The sequence below is a fragment of the Musa acuminata genome, chromosome BXJ2-4 (genome assembly GCF_036884655.1).
Source record: "Musa acuminata AAA Group cultivar baxijiao chromosome BXJ2-4, Cavendish_Baxijiao_AAA, whole genome shotgun sequence".
Taxonomy (NCBI): Eukaryota; Viridiplantae; Streptophyta; class Magnoliopsida; order Zingiberales; family Musaceae; genus Musa; species Musa acuminata.
The window spans coordinates 34,379,046-34,393,876 of record NC_088341.1 but is presented as its reverse complement, the minus strand read 5'-3'; the positions used below and the strand labels follow the sequence as shown (position 1 = coordinate 34,393,876).

General features: G+C 38.5%; 1 protein-coding gene and 2 long non-coding RNA genes across 6 annotated transcripts; 1 reads left to right on the top strand and 2 right to left on the bottom strand.

The window, feature by feature from the left end:
• Positions 1-256: 256 nt before the first annotated feature.
• Positions 257-2,540, bottom strand: LOC135610471 (uncharacterized). The gene is made up of 2 exons (XR_010486144.1): positions 2,070-2,540; positions 257-906 (listed from the first exon to the last, which is right to left on the bottom strand). It is a non-coding gene; the product is annotated as an uncharacterized LOC135610471 (long non-coding RNA).
• Positions 2,541-5,477: 2,937 nt separating this feature from the next.
• LOC103975317 (uncharacterized) lies at positions 5,478-7,481 on the bottom strand. Of its 3 annotated transcripts, none has more exons than XR_010486143.1 (3): positions 7,243-7,481; positions 6,751-7,069; positions 5,478-6,384 (listed from the first exon to the last, which is right to left on the bottom strand). It is a non-coding gene; the product is annotated as an uncharacterized LOC103975317 (long non-coding RNA). The 3 variants fall into 3 exon arrangements; XR_010486142.1 differs by having other exon boundaries at positions 5,480-6,597; XR_010486141.1 differs by lacking the exon at positions 5,478-6,384 and having other exon boundaries at positions 6,655-7,069.
• A 2,730-nt stretch (positions 7,482-10,211) lies between these two features.
• On the top strand, positions 10,212-14,392 carry LOC103975327 (protein SICKLE). 2 transcript variants are annotated; one of them, XM_018831346.2, is made up of 2 exons: positions 10,212-10,622; positions 13,333-14,392. In XM_018831346.2, exons 1-2 carry the CDS (start codon positions 10,292-10,294, stop codon positions 13,977-13,979), a joined length of 978 nt encoding a protein of 325 aa, XP_018686891.2. In that variant the 5' UTR covers positions 10,212-10,291; the 3' UTR covers positions 13,980-14,392. The 2 variants fall into 2 exon arrangements, with proteins under 2 accessions (XP_018686891.2, XP_009388537.2); XM_009390262.3 differs by having other exon boundaries at positions 10,214-10,622; positions 13,336-14,392.
• The last annotated feature ends 439 nt before the right edge of the window (positions 14,393-14,831 follow it).

Sequence of the window (14,831 nt, the reverse complement as noted above, 5' to 3'; positions counted from 1 at the left end):
AATAAAAATCTTCAATGGAAACTTGATCTTTCTAAGACCATGAGATCTCTTGCTTTCCTAAAAAGAGAACAAACTCTTATTGATCATAATTATAACATGACTAGGAAGAGGAAGATGATGATGGTGATGGAAGAGAACAACAATATCAACAAAATCAACAGGAAAAAAAAGAAGATGCAATTGAACTAAGAACAAAGACAAGAATCAAGAAAAAAAAAAGAAAAAAAAGAAGCAACTTAAATGCATCAAGAAGACCTCCAGAATTCAAGATCCTTAAATGAGAAAAAGGGGACATTCATCAGCAATCACTTGGCAGTATTGTTTTGATGAGATTTTGCATGCCATATTAACATGTCCTAACCATAATCAATTTCAATTCAGGTCTTCTCTAGAACTTTCATCAGCAGTCCTTCCCCATGTTTCATACAACCAGATAAATTCTCTGGGTATATATCTACACTCCAAATTATTTCTCCAATTGACCAAGCTGACACTGAACCATATTGCAGAAGATGCAAATCTGTTTTGGTCAGAGTGTCAAATATAAATTGATAAAAAGATATTAACTCCTAAGATCCTGCATAAATTTGTTGATAGAGAAAAGAACCCTAAGGTTGAAGCTGCATGGAAAGACCAAAATGAAGTAGTGAGGACAAGATGAGAAAATATGTCGTACAAGTTGGGAGCTAAAAGAAACCGAGATTACAAACTCAAATCAATTAAGGGGTTGTATTTGTCACCTAATGCTCACATTGAGAAGCACCTTCAACAGGAGCAGCTGCAACAAGACCAAGACAAAATGTGTGACATGTGTATCAAGATACATATGCTGGAGAAAACACCATACACCCAGCTTTGAGAAAGATGTTCTTGTTAAATATATCCAGTTTGGACAACCATCATCACCTATGTGCATAATATTATTAGATGGTGTGCAAAAACCATAGAAGAATCATGTAAGCAATCAATGGCTTGGAAATAAATATCTACTGGTCATGGCACAAAAAGCCAAATTCTAATCTGAATTGCATCTGTTACAAGAAGATGCAACCTCATCTTCCATATGAATAAAAGAACATGGAAGACATCATCATACATACATCTACTAATTCTTCTGTATCTAATGATGCTAGAATATATGTGTCATCACACAGACAACTTGCATCAACAGTCTCCACCATCATTAGGACATGTCTCACTTATTTTACATCAATTGTTATTCCTTCTCTTGCTTGGAAAGTTTATCATCAGGCCTATCGACTCTTCTTTGCAAACTACACACTACCTTTGAGAGAAGACTTGCAGTTCTACTGTCAAGATCATGCAGCAGTGTGACAGTCTTGGGAACAAACCTAAACTGCAATATAAAACAAAGTGCTGAGAGAGACATAGTAGTTTGACTAAAGGATCGTGGTTGAGTACCAAACAAATCTCTGAAGATACTGAGATTCCAAGAAGATATGTGTGATGAGAGAGACTTTATTGGTCTGTGGTTTGCAGAGGATGAAAGCTCTCAGATGAGGTTCCCCAGCAATGAGACTTTGTGTTTGTATGTGTGTGTGTGTGTCTGAGAGAGAGAGAGAGAGAGAGAGAGAGAGAGAGAGAGAGGTGGATGAATTACATATATACATTCATGTGAAACGGGAAAACTAGGTCAAGTGATGCTACAGAACGGAACAAAACAAATTGGATATGCAGGATAGGGTTGGGCCAGAGTCTGAAGAACCCATGGAAGATAACCCCAGACGATTTCTCAAAGCCGATGTAGAAAGCAGAGACAGTCACTTCTCCATCATGTTGCAAAACAAGGTAGATAGTCATCGTTTCTTCTTCCCAAACATGGATGATCAGAAAACTAAGGTAAAAGGCACACATAAAGCGTTCTCATAAGAACAGCTTTGTCATGCAATGTGGTCTCTTCGTCCGTGGTGTAAGCATCCATGCGAAACAGAACCAGAAGAGAAAGAAAGGAAGATCAAATATCATGTGAAGTCTCGATCTATAACTTCAGGCATACAAATGCAAGAAAGATGTCGAATCCAAGAAGATGGATTGAAACAGCAACTCACAGCGAGGGATATATATGTTGTCAAGATTGATCACCTCCATGTCCAGATTTTGCCATCCACTCCGATACCTAATAAACTCTCTCGCTCTCTCTCCCCTCTCCTCTCCTCTCCGCTCCTCTCCTCTCTCATATCACAAGCAGCAACATCAGCAGTAACAACAGAAGAGTCAAAGGGACTAGGAAAACCAAACCTGATCGATATATAGCTAAGCTCCTGCGTTTCACGTGCTCCCATCAGCAGATGAAACTGCCAGATGATCTGATTGGCTTCTTATGAGGGGAAAAATCAGATCATGCTGGCAGCTTTATCTCCTTAAGGTGCACCATCTGATCTATCCACACAGAGTGAGCGGATGAAGGGATAGAAGGAGGGTATGAGAGAGGCTTGGGATGGTGAGAGGACTGATAGATAGCAAGAAGGGGAGGAGGAAAGAAGAAGGCCGGTGGCATTTCCTGGCCTTTGGTATTTTTGGGGTTGCCATAGGTTCCAAGGAAGTCTACGATATAAAGGGAGGGGGGTGGTCCCTAAGAAAGGGATATTGAAGAAGGTCATGCAGAGGCCACCACCCACCACCACAAAGAATAAAGGCTCCTATATTTTTAGTGTGAGCTTATAATAGCTTTTGGACTGACCTTTCTCATGCATCTCCACGTTTCGTTAGGAGAGAGAGGGAGTTGAGGGACCAATCTGCATGCAGAGTTCCCTTTGTCTCTCCTCAGCATCACCATGAGAGGAGAAGTGTGTGTGTGTGTGTGTGTGTGTGTGTGTCAAGCATTCCAATGTAACAAGGCCATGTTACTAAATGACCGTTAGCTTAGATCTCTCTAATAAACAACAATAATAATAATTTCATATCATCAAGACAATGACAACAATATGGGCATTATATGATTTTTTTTTTCTTTGTATTTTTCTGATCAAAGATTTTTGTTGAACTGTCAGCTTGTCTTACTGTTATCTTTGAAGGACTGGTTCACATGATCTTGACTCCATTAATTATGAAATGATAGCTTCCATCTTCTGTCACTGCAATCACTTTACTTTCTCATTCTTCAGTGTTTGACATAGAAAGATATCAATTGCCTTTTTCTTTGGCAAATTAGCTGTTAACTACTTACTTATCTCATATCAAATTAAACTGATTAATAGTTGGCTTTGTTGCTGCTTATTTGGAGGCTTGTCTTCATGGCACTGGCCAAGCTTTCACCACACCCAACTCAGAAACTACAAAGCAGAAGGCTGTTTACCAGTGACAAACCTAAAGCAAATAAACTCTAAGAAAACTTTGGTTGAGCTATCTAATGTTCACATCAGTCCTTGCTTAATCAGTAGACTAACAGTGATTTTTCTGTGGATCCAAGTGGTAGTTGTACTGGCCAAGCAGTGGTTGCATAAATATTTCAACGCCATATGAGGGGGGTGTGTGTGTGTGCCTTCCATGAAAACATCTGGACTTGATTATTGATGGTCTAAAAGTATTTGTCCTACAGCTTGTAGGCTGATAGGTTGTGGTTCATGTGAGTCTTCCTTGAGGACCACTGTTTGGATACTCTTGCAAGGCCACTGCTCTGCACTATTAGTTCATTGACAGCAATTGATTTGGCACTCTAAAGTTGCAAAAGGAGACACAAGAAAGTATACATATTCAGTTTTTTTTTTTGGTGCCTGTTAAATCATTGCATTCAATGGACTTGGCCTGATTCAGAAGGGTCTGCAACAGGTGACAGTGTAACCACATCAATTAAACATGCCAACATTTTCTGCATGGTGTCTTCTGCTCTCTTCATGAGACCAAATGCAGGTTGAAGGAAAGTTTAGCAAGGAGCAGCTCCAATCAGTTGGATGTGACTTCTTTTAATTAATTTGTTGGTAATTGCACCTATATATTAACCTCTAATTATCTTGTACTTTTAGTACAAGAGGTTTAAGAACATACAAAAATAAATACTGTTAAAACATATGATTCAACAGGAAAATCACAAGAGGCTGTCTCCTTTTAAGTTTTGACATTGATGTCAGACTTGATAAGTTGGGTGTCCCATAGATTTGTTCTTCATAATAAGTTGAGGGTTGCAATCGAAACTATTCTTCACAATCTAGGGAATAATTTCTTTTATTTGAAGGAATACAAGGAACACTGAAAGATGCTATGGTGACAAAGCAAGATAGGATATAAATGTATAATGCCTTTGGATTAAATATCACAATCCTTATGAACACATGGCAGGATAAGTTTACTGGTTGTGTCAAGGATGACACTGATCATAGAATTGACTCAATCTGATCCAACCATCACTCACATCCTCTCTAACATCACCCCAAAGGAAAGAAGAGGAGTTTAATGCATTTTTATCTATGCTAGCACCAGTAAGTGTCCATAATGATACAGGAAATGCTCTTAAAAAAGACTCAACCAGGAATAACATGATGGTGGAAACATTTCACAGTATAAAACAGATCTTGATCCAGAGAGAAGAAAGAAGATCTTGGTGAACCATTAGCAACTTTGGAAGTTTCTGGAGTTGCTTGGACTTTCTTCTCTGTTTGCTTTGGGAAGCCACAAGTAGTTCCCAAGAGCCAAAACAATCATCCTAAAATGTAGCCACACTAACTGCTGTTGTTGTCTCACAACTAAAGTAAGGGATTTTTCTTCATCTCTCTTGGTGTAACTAACACCTATTTAGGTCTTGAGGTTTGCTTGACAAAGCAACCTTGAGGAACTTCAATATCTTGACAGAGGAATCACAAAGACTTCAAGGAAAAGTGCCTAAGCTTGACATTCCTGGAAGCCAATAAAAAATTCCAACACAGGAAGATTAGACATATGAGGCCATTTGTACAGTATGAGGGAGTGTAGGGTTTTGCATCTACAAGGTTAATTAATCAACTCTATGTGAATACACTTTCATGTATCTTTCTGTTCTAATGACCTTTTTCCTTCAAAATTATCACACAAATTTTGCTAGTTATCACAGATAAGTGGACTCCAATAGAAGTATAATTGTGATAGTGAAAACTTTTCACTTGACTAAAATCTTTTTTACTTAATTGTGGATTATTTTCATTGACATATACAATCAACAGAAGAAGTATAATTTCAAGGGACAAGGATAAATCTGGAGCAAACATCAATTTCTTGTAACAGTGATGGAATGTTCCAGGTGAAGCTTTACTGATGTGCTGGCACCTGTTGAAGGTCAAGAAATTTGTCATAGTTGAGACCCTAAATTGAGTCAGATAAGCCTACAGAAAGCCATATGTTGATAGGTCAATGAGTTCAAAGCATACATGACTGACATGGAAGCCAATAAAAATGGCTTCCATCATCTTAGTTGTCAAAGCCATATACAAAAGCAATCATATTGCAGTGTGAGTGCAAAAATGATTCATGGCCTGTCACATTGGATCCTTGTTTGGCATCAAACACTCACTTTAAACATACTATAAGAGAAAAAAAATCATTCACTTTAGGCATCTACTCTGGTGATATGCACCAAGACTATTCTGAATGTCATATCATGATGATGTCCAAAAGGCTCATAGAGTATACATATTGTTCAACTAAGACCAATATATATGGATGAAACTATTTTGTTGTAGAGGCAGACAGGATTATGAGCTGGTTATACATATCTGCAGGTACAAACTATTTCATGGATTGAGACAACCATTAAGGGATTCTGAGAGTGACAAGCAGCAACACATTTGGAATGTTGCATCATTCAGTTAATTGAAGCCTCATTTTGACCACACACATTGTTTGTTCTTAATTGACACCACAGTCTTTTTTTATTTCTTCTTATTTTCCCACTTGTATCTTAAATATCAAACTAAGTTTAGTGACAAAATCATGAATGATGTGAAATAGATCACTACATTTTTCACTTTCAATTGTGCAAACGAGTATATAGGTGATAAATGCTTATAGATGTGAGTTTATTTCATCAAGATTCTGAATGCCTCTTGTGGACTTCAAGGCTGGATTCAAGTCATGCAAATCTAAAGACTGATCCTCTATGTTCCCGCTCTTGCAAAACAACATGAACAGAATGTACATATTGTTTTACATGGATGCTCTTTAACATCAATCAATCCACAGCAAAGGCAAGTGCTTGAGCCAGATTAGGCCAAAGTCCTGAAGTAGCTGAGACTGCAACCTTTTTATCATGCTGATGATGTCCTGATCATAGCAGACCAATTGCAAGCACTTGAGATGTGTCACCTCAATGCACAATGGAAGCAGACATACTGGACCTGGAGGATGTTGATTTGAAGTGCACGTGATACATGATTCACCTCCATCTTCTGTAAGCTACTGTAAATTCAACATGGAGGAGGTGAAGCTTCACTGATATCAGATCATGTAACTTGTTTAACTTGCACACACAAGTGTACAAGGAAAGATAGGAATAAAGAATCCATGGAGATATAGCTGGATTACTGTCCTACTGTCATGGATTTGATGTAAACAGCACAAACATTTGAGCCCACACTCACATACCGGGGTACTTTGTTCCCCAATAGCACCCTTCAGCAGACAAAGATAAAACTAGAATCAAAGGCAAGTAAAGTGGATCCTGCTGGCCATGGGGTAGTACTGTACCAACTGATAAGAGAATTGATGGATGCAATGGAGAAGAAGCATGGCCATGTCAATCAGCATAAGAAAAGGCATACTTACACTGCTATTCTCCTTTCTCGTCTTCCCTGTCATGGTGGTGGTGGTGCATCTATTGCGCCCAGCAAGGGAAGAAATGAAGCTGCCAGAGCATGACCTAGCCAGGATTAATGTCCTTTAATCATGTTTTCATTCTTTGGCATCTCCAGGATTCATGTTTATGGCCAAGTTCCTTCAAAGCTACAAGAGGGTTTATGATCAAAATCTAGCTTTTATCCTTGAGCTAGATCATGCTGGCAGCTTCACTCATTCCCTTGGGCACTTCTTCCGGCAACTTCCATCGGAGGATATAGAGAGAGGAAGATCTGAGAGGTGAACCGGTCTGAAAGAGATTAGTACGTGAAGTCAATAGTTTGAATCAGTTTAGATTCGATTTGCAAGAGAAAGGAAAAGAAAAAAAAATCCAAGATCTATAGGAGAACCCATAAAGTTCTCGACGTAAAATCCATGCATATGTGATGCATAATAGAAGAAGCAGATAAAAAAGAATCTTACACATGAAGAGAAAAAGGGGGAAGAGATCAGAAGAAGAAGGACGACACAGGTGATGAGTGAACACTAGAGAAAAGGTTTGTGGGAGTATGACACAGATCCCTGATTTGTAGAGAAAGGAGATGGGAAGAGAACAAGCATCCGTAAGATGGATTCTGACTGTAAAGACTGAGGATTGGATTTCAGACAGATAGGAGTATGGGAGGAGAAGGCGAAGGAAGGATTTGACTGCCTCACCTTTCCATATGTGAGCGGATGCACACCAGTAGGGTTTCGAGGCTTTATACTACCGAGGCAAAAGAAACAAATCGTTGAGGAATCTAAGTAACATGCAGTGAACCCTTTGTAACTTAGTTTACACACTCCTTCCAATGTAAACAAAGTCTGCAACAGTTGACGAAAGATTCATGCAATTAAGCTTCACCATTCTCCTCCCTATAATCATACTTGTGTTCAGTGCATTTGGTATCCTCAACTTGGCTGTTGAATGACAGCGTTTAAGATGGGGTTAGAATCCAAAGGAAAGGGCTCTTCCCTTGTCTTCCTTTGCAGAGAACCACATGCTGAATCCGACCACACTGATTCCCTTTGTTTGCATGCATGTTAGCCCTACTCTTAGACTGCAGTACAAGTAAACCTAGCATCTTGTACTAATAAGCATCCCACCTTGAGATGACCGGTGAAACACTTGCCAGCCCATGCCACCACCGTGATCATATATCGTTTCGAGTTAGCTGGAAGAAGCACAGACCTTCTGGGTATCGACAAGGCCATCATACTGTTTTGCAGGTCGCGTTGCGTCCATGGGTTGCTGCTGACAAGAAAATGTAAAGAAACCCTAGATTCAGACAACTGAGGTGCGTGGTCCTCACCTCCCTCGCCTCAATGAGGAGTGTGGTTGCAGTACTCCATTGAATATAATCCAATGAAGGGAAGAGGGAGATGATCGATCCTATAGTTTACAGTACTCGATTGCGTTGGAGAGCTCATGTCGCCTTTGATCGCGCTCTGGAGGAGCTCATTGTCGCGCATGCAAGCGTCATTCCGGAAACACACGGAATATTTTCACTTGCATGTGTTGCACTTGCTCGGCACGGTCACAGGGAGGCACATGGTGTGTGCCATTTCTGCGCATCTCAGCAAGCAAAGATGGCTCTGCTCACTGGTTTTAGGTTTCTTCTTAGATCTGAATCCAAACATGTCTGCATCAGTAATTGTATGCATCCATTTATCTTCACTACAGTGAATTTGCCTCCCAAGTCTGGTTTGTTTACATGCTTTTGTTCTTTTCTGCATCATTTACGTTTTCTCTTGGCAGTTCAATACTGAATCATTCCTTAGTCCTGTTCTTGATGGTTAAGGGTTTTCTAAGAGACGATATGATACCTACAACTCAAAGAACTTACAAGTGATGCAGATGCATAGGAACAGAAAAGATGTTCTTAATAGCTCCAGGGATGATCAACCATTGGTGCTGTTCTTGGAGGCAGATATGCTCTCTCATTTGAATCTGCAGCTCGTGGACAGAGTGGCAAATGCAAACTCAAATCATTTACTTTGTGACAGCTTTCTGACACCCTAAGAAACAGAGAGTCTGATTCCAGACAAGTTTCACCTACAGAAGAACAAAGACACTGCTCATGGTGTTCATTACAGGTGATATACACATGTCTAATTCCAACTTTGATGTGTAGTAACAGATCAAGAAACCAGGAAAATGTATGCCTAATTAACCTTCATATGGTATATGTTAAAAGCAACAGATTATTTTCAAGGGGAAAAAGATGATAACCTCATTGTTGTGAGTCCTAATAAAATAAAGATTTTTGAGAAAACAAAGGAACTCCACTTGGAATTCTAACCTGTTGTGAGTTACTTAAAGTCATTGTCAAGTCAACCCTCTTAAATGATCTTAGCCAAGAAAATTAGAAGCTTCATACATGTAAAAGATGATTTACTAACTGAGGCTTTATTGTTCAAAGATACATATCACTGGAAACTCTTAAGGTAGCATATGGGAACTTAATTACAGAGGCTTGAGTGCATTCAAGTCTGACAGTCTCTGGTAAAGTAATTGAAAGCATTTATATGACCAAATATCCACATCCAATTGCCTGTCCTATTTATATATATATATTTATATATACTTGGTTAACTAAGGTTTCTAATATTAAAAGTACTTTACATGTCTGATTTAATGTTAAAACATCATAATTAAATAATTCTTTGGTGCATAGAAACAGTATAATTTTTTTACTCTGAAAAATATTTCCCAATATCTAGTTCAATTAGGGATTTTTAAGAATATAAGACATTATAAAATGATAAATTTCTAAAAAATTCTTTAGTTTTGAAAATTTTATACATACCTTAGGATGGTGTGTTTCCATACTAGTCGATGGTCCCTGTAAGCTAAGGATGGTGAGAGTGAGAAATTACTTATTGCTTATTGCTTATACCTTAGTGTGCACCTATCTATGTCGTCATCATTGGCCCTTGTATCACGAGCCAAGATGATAAAGGTAAGACACGTGATGATCAATCAATGAAAGTTATGATCAATGGCCAACGAGGGTCACGATCTTTGATTAACAGACGAAGGTAACCAAGGGAGAAAAGTGTTGATAGGGTTAAAAGACAAAATTGACGATGGGTCTAATGCTGAGGTAGAGGTAAAAAAAAAAAAAAAAAAAAAAAAAAAATAATATATATATATATATATATATATATATATATATATATATATATATATATATATATAGTTTTTTTTTAAAATAGGGGCGGATTGCGAGAATTTTTTCTGTGGAAATTTACCCTAAAAGATCAAGAAAAAGGAACAAGACCACAACCCTAGAATGAGGCGGGATTCGTTGCAATAATTGCAAATGGTCCGACTATACTCGGATGATAACGCTAATATCAAAATCCATTCAACGGTTGTGATGGTGTCCTTGAATCCGGAATCAAATAGGTCTCTTGGCCCTCTGCTGTTTGCACGCGCTCGCGAGCTTTAGGGATTCCTCGCCCGTTTCGGATCCGCGTCGTGGTTTCCATGGAGGATTCGGCGAAGAGGAGGGAGAGGCTTCAAGCCATGCGCACGGAGGCCTCACGGGCCGCCGCTTCCCCCTATTCCTCTCCAGCCTCGGCGCCGCTGCCCCTGCCGCTGCCGCTTCTCTCAGAACCTCCGGTTCCGCCGCCAGGGGGCCTCGAGAGCCCCCCGCCGCCCGCCCCCAGGTTCGAGTTCTATTCCGATCCGATGTCGACCTTCTCGGCCGCTAAGAGGATGAGAGGCGTGGGCGCCGGCTCCGCCGGATTTAGTCCCTCTTCCCCCTACCGCCCACATCCTCGTACTCCGCCGCCGCCGCAATCAACCTTCCCTAGTGGTAATTCCGAATTTCTTTTATTTCTTGTCTTTTCCTTCCTATTGATTTGATTTAGGTGAATATTTTTTTATTCTGATTGTAAATGGCTGAAATAATTGATGCATGCTTTTGGTTTTTAATGCGAGGGAAATTTCCTTGCAAGTAACTCACGTTAATCATCCATGCAAGTTTCCGTCTGATGGGCATAATACTCCCTCCTTAGAGCTAGGTTTTAGCCCCATCTTTGTCATGCTTGAGTCCGCAACTTGAGAGTAATGATACCATTTAGATTTATTGGAGTTCTATAATTCTAGCAATTCCTTGTTTCTCGGTTGGAAGAAGGCAAGCCATGGTGTGGTAGTAAAGTTGCTCCTCGGTCTAGGTGTCCAGGGTTCAAGTTACAAAAATGACATCTTTGCTTGCAAGGGGAAGATAAGTTACAAAAATGACATCTTTGCTTGCAAGGGGAAGTTTGTGTACATTGACCCTCCTAAAATCGCATATTGGCAGGAGTCTTGTGCACAGCTTCCCTTTTAGTCCTTGCTCGCTTAGAGGAATTGGATATCAATTCCGTTATAGTCATATGGAGATCTAGTCAACATAACTATCCAAATGCACTTCAAAGCACCCCTAATATCTCTTCTTTTTGCAAACCAAATCTTGAAATCCATTTCAACTGGTTTCCTCTATGATCTTCACTTGAATAACTTTTTAGTCCAATTTGTTTATAAGGTAGAAAAAGATGACTACCTCCATCCAAGTGTTGGGTTTAAATTATCATCTTTCTGCTTTTTGTTATTATTTTAACTTGTTTGTTCTTTGGTTAAGGACTGGAGTTTGGATTGTCTTTCAGGGTCTTGATGATTTTCAACCTGATGTGAGTCTATGTTTTGTTAGAAAAGGAAATTTTTAGCGATTAGCTTTTCTAGAACACCATAGTGTGGTGTACTTTTAGTTTGGCACATTATGGAATCACTTGTATAGTGATTTCCAAGGTTTTGCAATTTGCATATCACTGGACTGAATATGTTAGACTCGTATAAGATCATTGAATTTTTTTCCTTTTTTTTTATTTCTTGAACTAAGACTTGGAGGTGTTTCTCTTTTCCTTCCTCCAACTGATTGAGAACCTTATTATTTATAAAAGCTTTTCTATTTCATTGATGGGTTAAACATCCATGCTTAAAACAGTAAATCAAGAACTGGAGTTAGAATCAACTCCCCTCCGGTGGTAGGACATTGTGAAAGTCAATTATTTCATCAGAACTTCTACTGCCTCTTAACTTATGTTTTATCTCAATCACATTAAATAGTGGGATCAGGCAATGAGCCATATGATAAGATTTAGTAATGCAATTAACTTCGTCAGATCTTTCTCTTGTTACCCTCTCCAACTTGTTTAACACTGGCACCTATTCAGTTCTCATCAAAAAATCTTTAAATGAAAGGGTTTTAAACAATTCAACTCCCTTTTATAAACTTTTGTTTTCTGCTGTGAAACAAATTATATGAAGTCAGATGACACGTCATGTGATAGGATTCTTATTGATCTTACGAAGTGCCATGAACTCTACCAATCTCTCATTTAACCCACCCAACTTTTCTTCATATTTTGTCTGTTCAGTGTTCATGAAATAGCTTTCAGACTGTAAAATTCATATGCTTGGAATTGCTTGGTATTTATCATTAAAATATATGCTGATTGTATGTCTTGGTGCATGCTAGATTCTACTTTGTGTTATATATTTTTTAACAGTTTGTAAAAAAGAGCAGATAGTTTTTGGTACTGTGCTGATTTTTCGTTGATGGTTCTTGGAAGAACTTTGTTTCTCTTGAATGATGCATCGAACACCTGATTATGGTTATGAAAATTAAAGTAATAATTTATTTATCATAAGTTCTTCATATGCATTTTTATTCTACAAAAGCATGGTTTCTTTCATGATGAATAGATTAAGGCTTTAATGCCATATTCTAACAATGTATATATATCTCAGTCTTTGTCATATTTAAATATTAGGATTTTGCATATGTATTCTTGAGAACTTTAGTATAGCTTATATATCCCTACAATTATTAAGATCCTCCACATTTCCAGTGTTGTTAAAATATATATAACCCCAAATTAAGAACTCTAGCCGTTGTTAACACTAGTCGATATGAGTTAAAGAATCTTTAAATAATATAAAGTACCTGAAATATCCCTAATGTTTTTAGCTTCATTATGTTTTTAAAGGTGTTAATGCAAGTTAGAGTTTAAGCTAACAGTTAATTTATAGTGTCTAATAGAGATGAATTACTAAAATGTGTCAGTTTAGCTTCATTATGTTTTTAAAGGTGTTAATGTGTAAGTTTATAGTGTTTTTATGCATGGATCTAAAATTACAATGGTCTTTAGTGTTAAAATAAATTACAATGGGTTTTAGATCCTTGCTTCCAACTGTAAATTTTTAGTTTTATTTTATTTTCGAGAATATTGGATGGGATGGGAACCTTCTACAAAATTGTATGGGTCAAATACATAAGCATCACTTCTGCAACGATTGAAACACAGACTTGTTCAAGACAGAGGAGAACTGGCCAATAGGTCAGGCCTCAATTGGTTTAGTGATTTCTTTGTTATTTTGTATTTCTTTCCTTTTGGTATTGAAAATGAATCGCTACTAATATTTTCCTGAAAGCAAAGTATATGAAGTTGAGCATTATCTTTTGGTATGTTTTCTTGTTCTAGCAGGAATAAGGAACACATACATGGATAGCAGTTATGCTTCGGTTCAGCAGTTTCATATGTCCCAGCCTCCAGATTCTAGCTCATATGGAACACCATCACATGTACCTTACAATAGTCCATGGAGAAGCCCTGTTCGGTCGCCAACTCCCTTCTCAGGGTACCGAGGATCCCCTGCTTGTGGCCCAGGTTCCTGGAACAGATCCAGTGGAAGTGGCTTTCCCACATACTCTTCCAACAGTGTTCCTAGGAGCCCTCATTTTGGACCAGTAGAAAGTCCTAGAAGCATTGCCTTTAGTAATAGTCCACAATCTATTACTGGAAGAGGCAGGGGTCGACAATTTTGTGGTGGCCCAAGTCCTAGGCCAAGTGGTGGTAGAGGTCGAAGTTTTAGTGGTAAAGCCTCAGCTCGAGAAGATATTGAGCGTTACTACTTGAAGTCTATGATTGAGAACCCTTGGCATGACTTAGAACCAGTAGTTGGAAATATACTGGAGCCAATGGCTGGCCAAGGATATTGGCTTCCAGAATCAATATCCGGGAAGAAAAGCGAAGTATCTGAAACCGAGAAGAGAAACCAGTTCAGTTCCAAGTCAAGCCTCGCTGAATTCCTTGCAGCGTCCTTGGAAGAGGCCGTCAATGATGATTAGATTCCACCTCTAATTCCATTAGAAAGGTTCGCAAGTGATTTATACAAATATAACACTTTGGAATGCAAAGATCTTATCGTCAGCATCATGGACCTCTCCATTGGTAAGACTAAATCAGCAGCTAGATGATCTGAAAAAAGTTCCCTGGAGCAGTGTGCCATAAAGAAAAGGCAATTGGATGCAAGAACATATGCGGCAACGGTAGAATGTTCTTTGACAGTTGTAACAATGTTACACTTAAGAAATGTAAGCCAGAAAAGTTGAGGCAACGGTAGAATGTTCATCGACATTTGTAACTAAGAAAAGGTGCTGTGCAGCCTTGGTTTTTAATTTCCAGCCTGAAAGAAACTGACGTTCGATTTTGAATTCTGATGCAAATGCAATATTGCAGTAGTGTAACTCTTTAACATTCAGACTTGGTTTGCGGCTGACCAATCTACTAGCCATGGGGAAATCATTTTTGCGGTGATGCTGTTCCAGTTTAGCTGCATATCTGTTAACTTGATTAAATTGCTTTCAATAACAGCAATTTTGCTTAGGAAAAGCCCATATCGAATGATGTTCTCAGATTTAAAATAGAATTTCAAACTGCCCCTTCATCAAGTCACAGTTGATGCCTCGGTGCAGCTGGACTTTTCTCTAGTGTGGTAATGAAGTTCGAATTATTAGTTTTAAACTTTTCATTTTTTATTTTTTGTTCTTATTTTCTAATGAGCTCTGTTTGAGATAGTCAATGCACATTGAGTCAAAATCGATCCGATTTTTCTAAAAAGGGACTCATTTTTGTCATAATAAGATGTTATTAGGCGGATCCGATCCAAATCCAACTTAATATTATTACCAACATATATT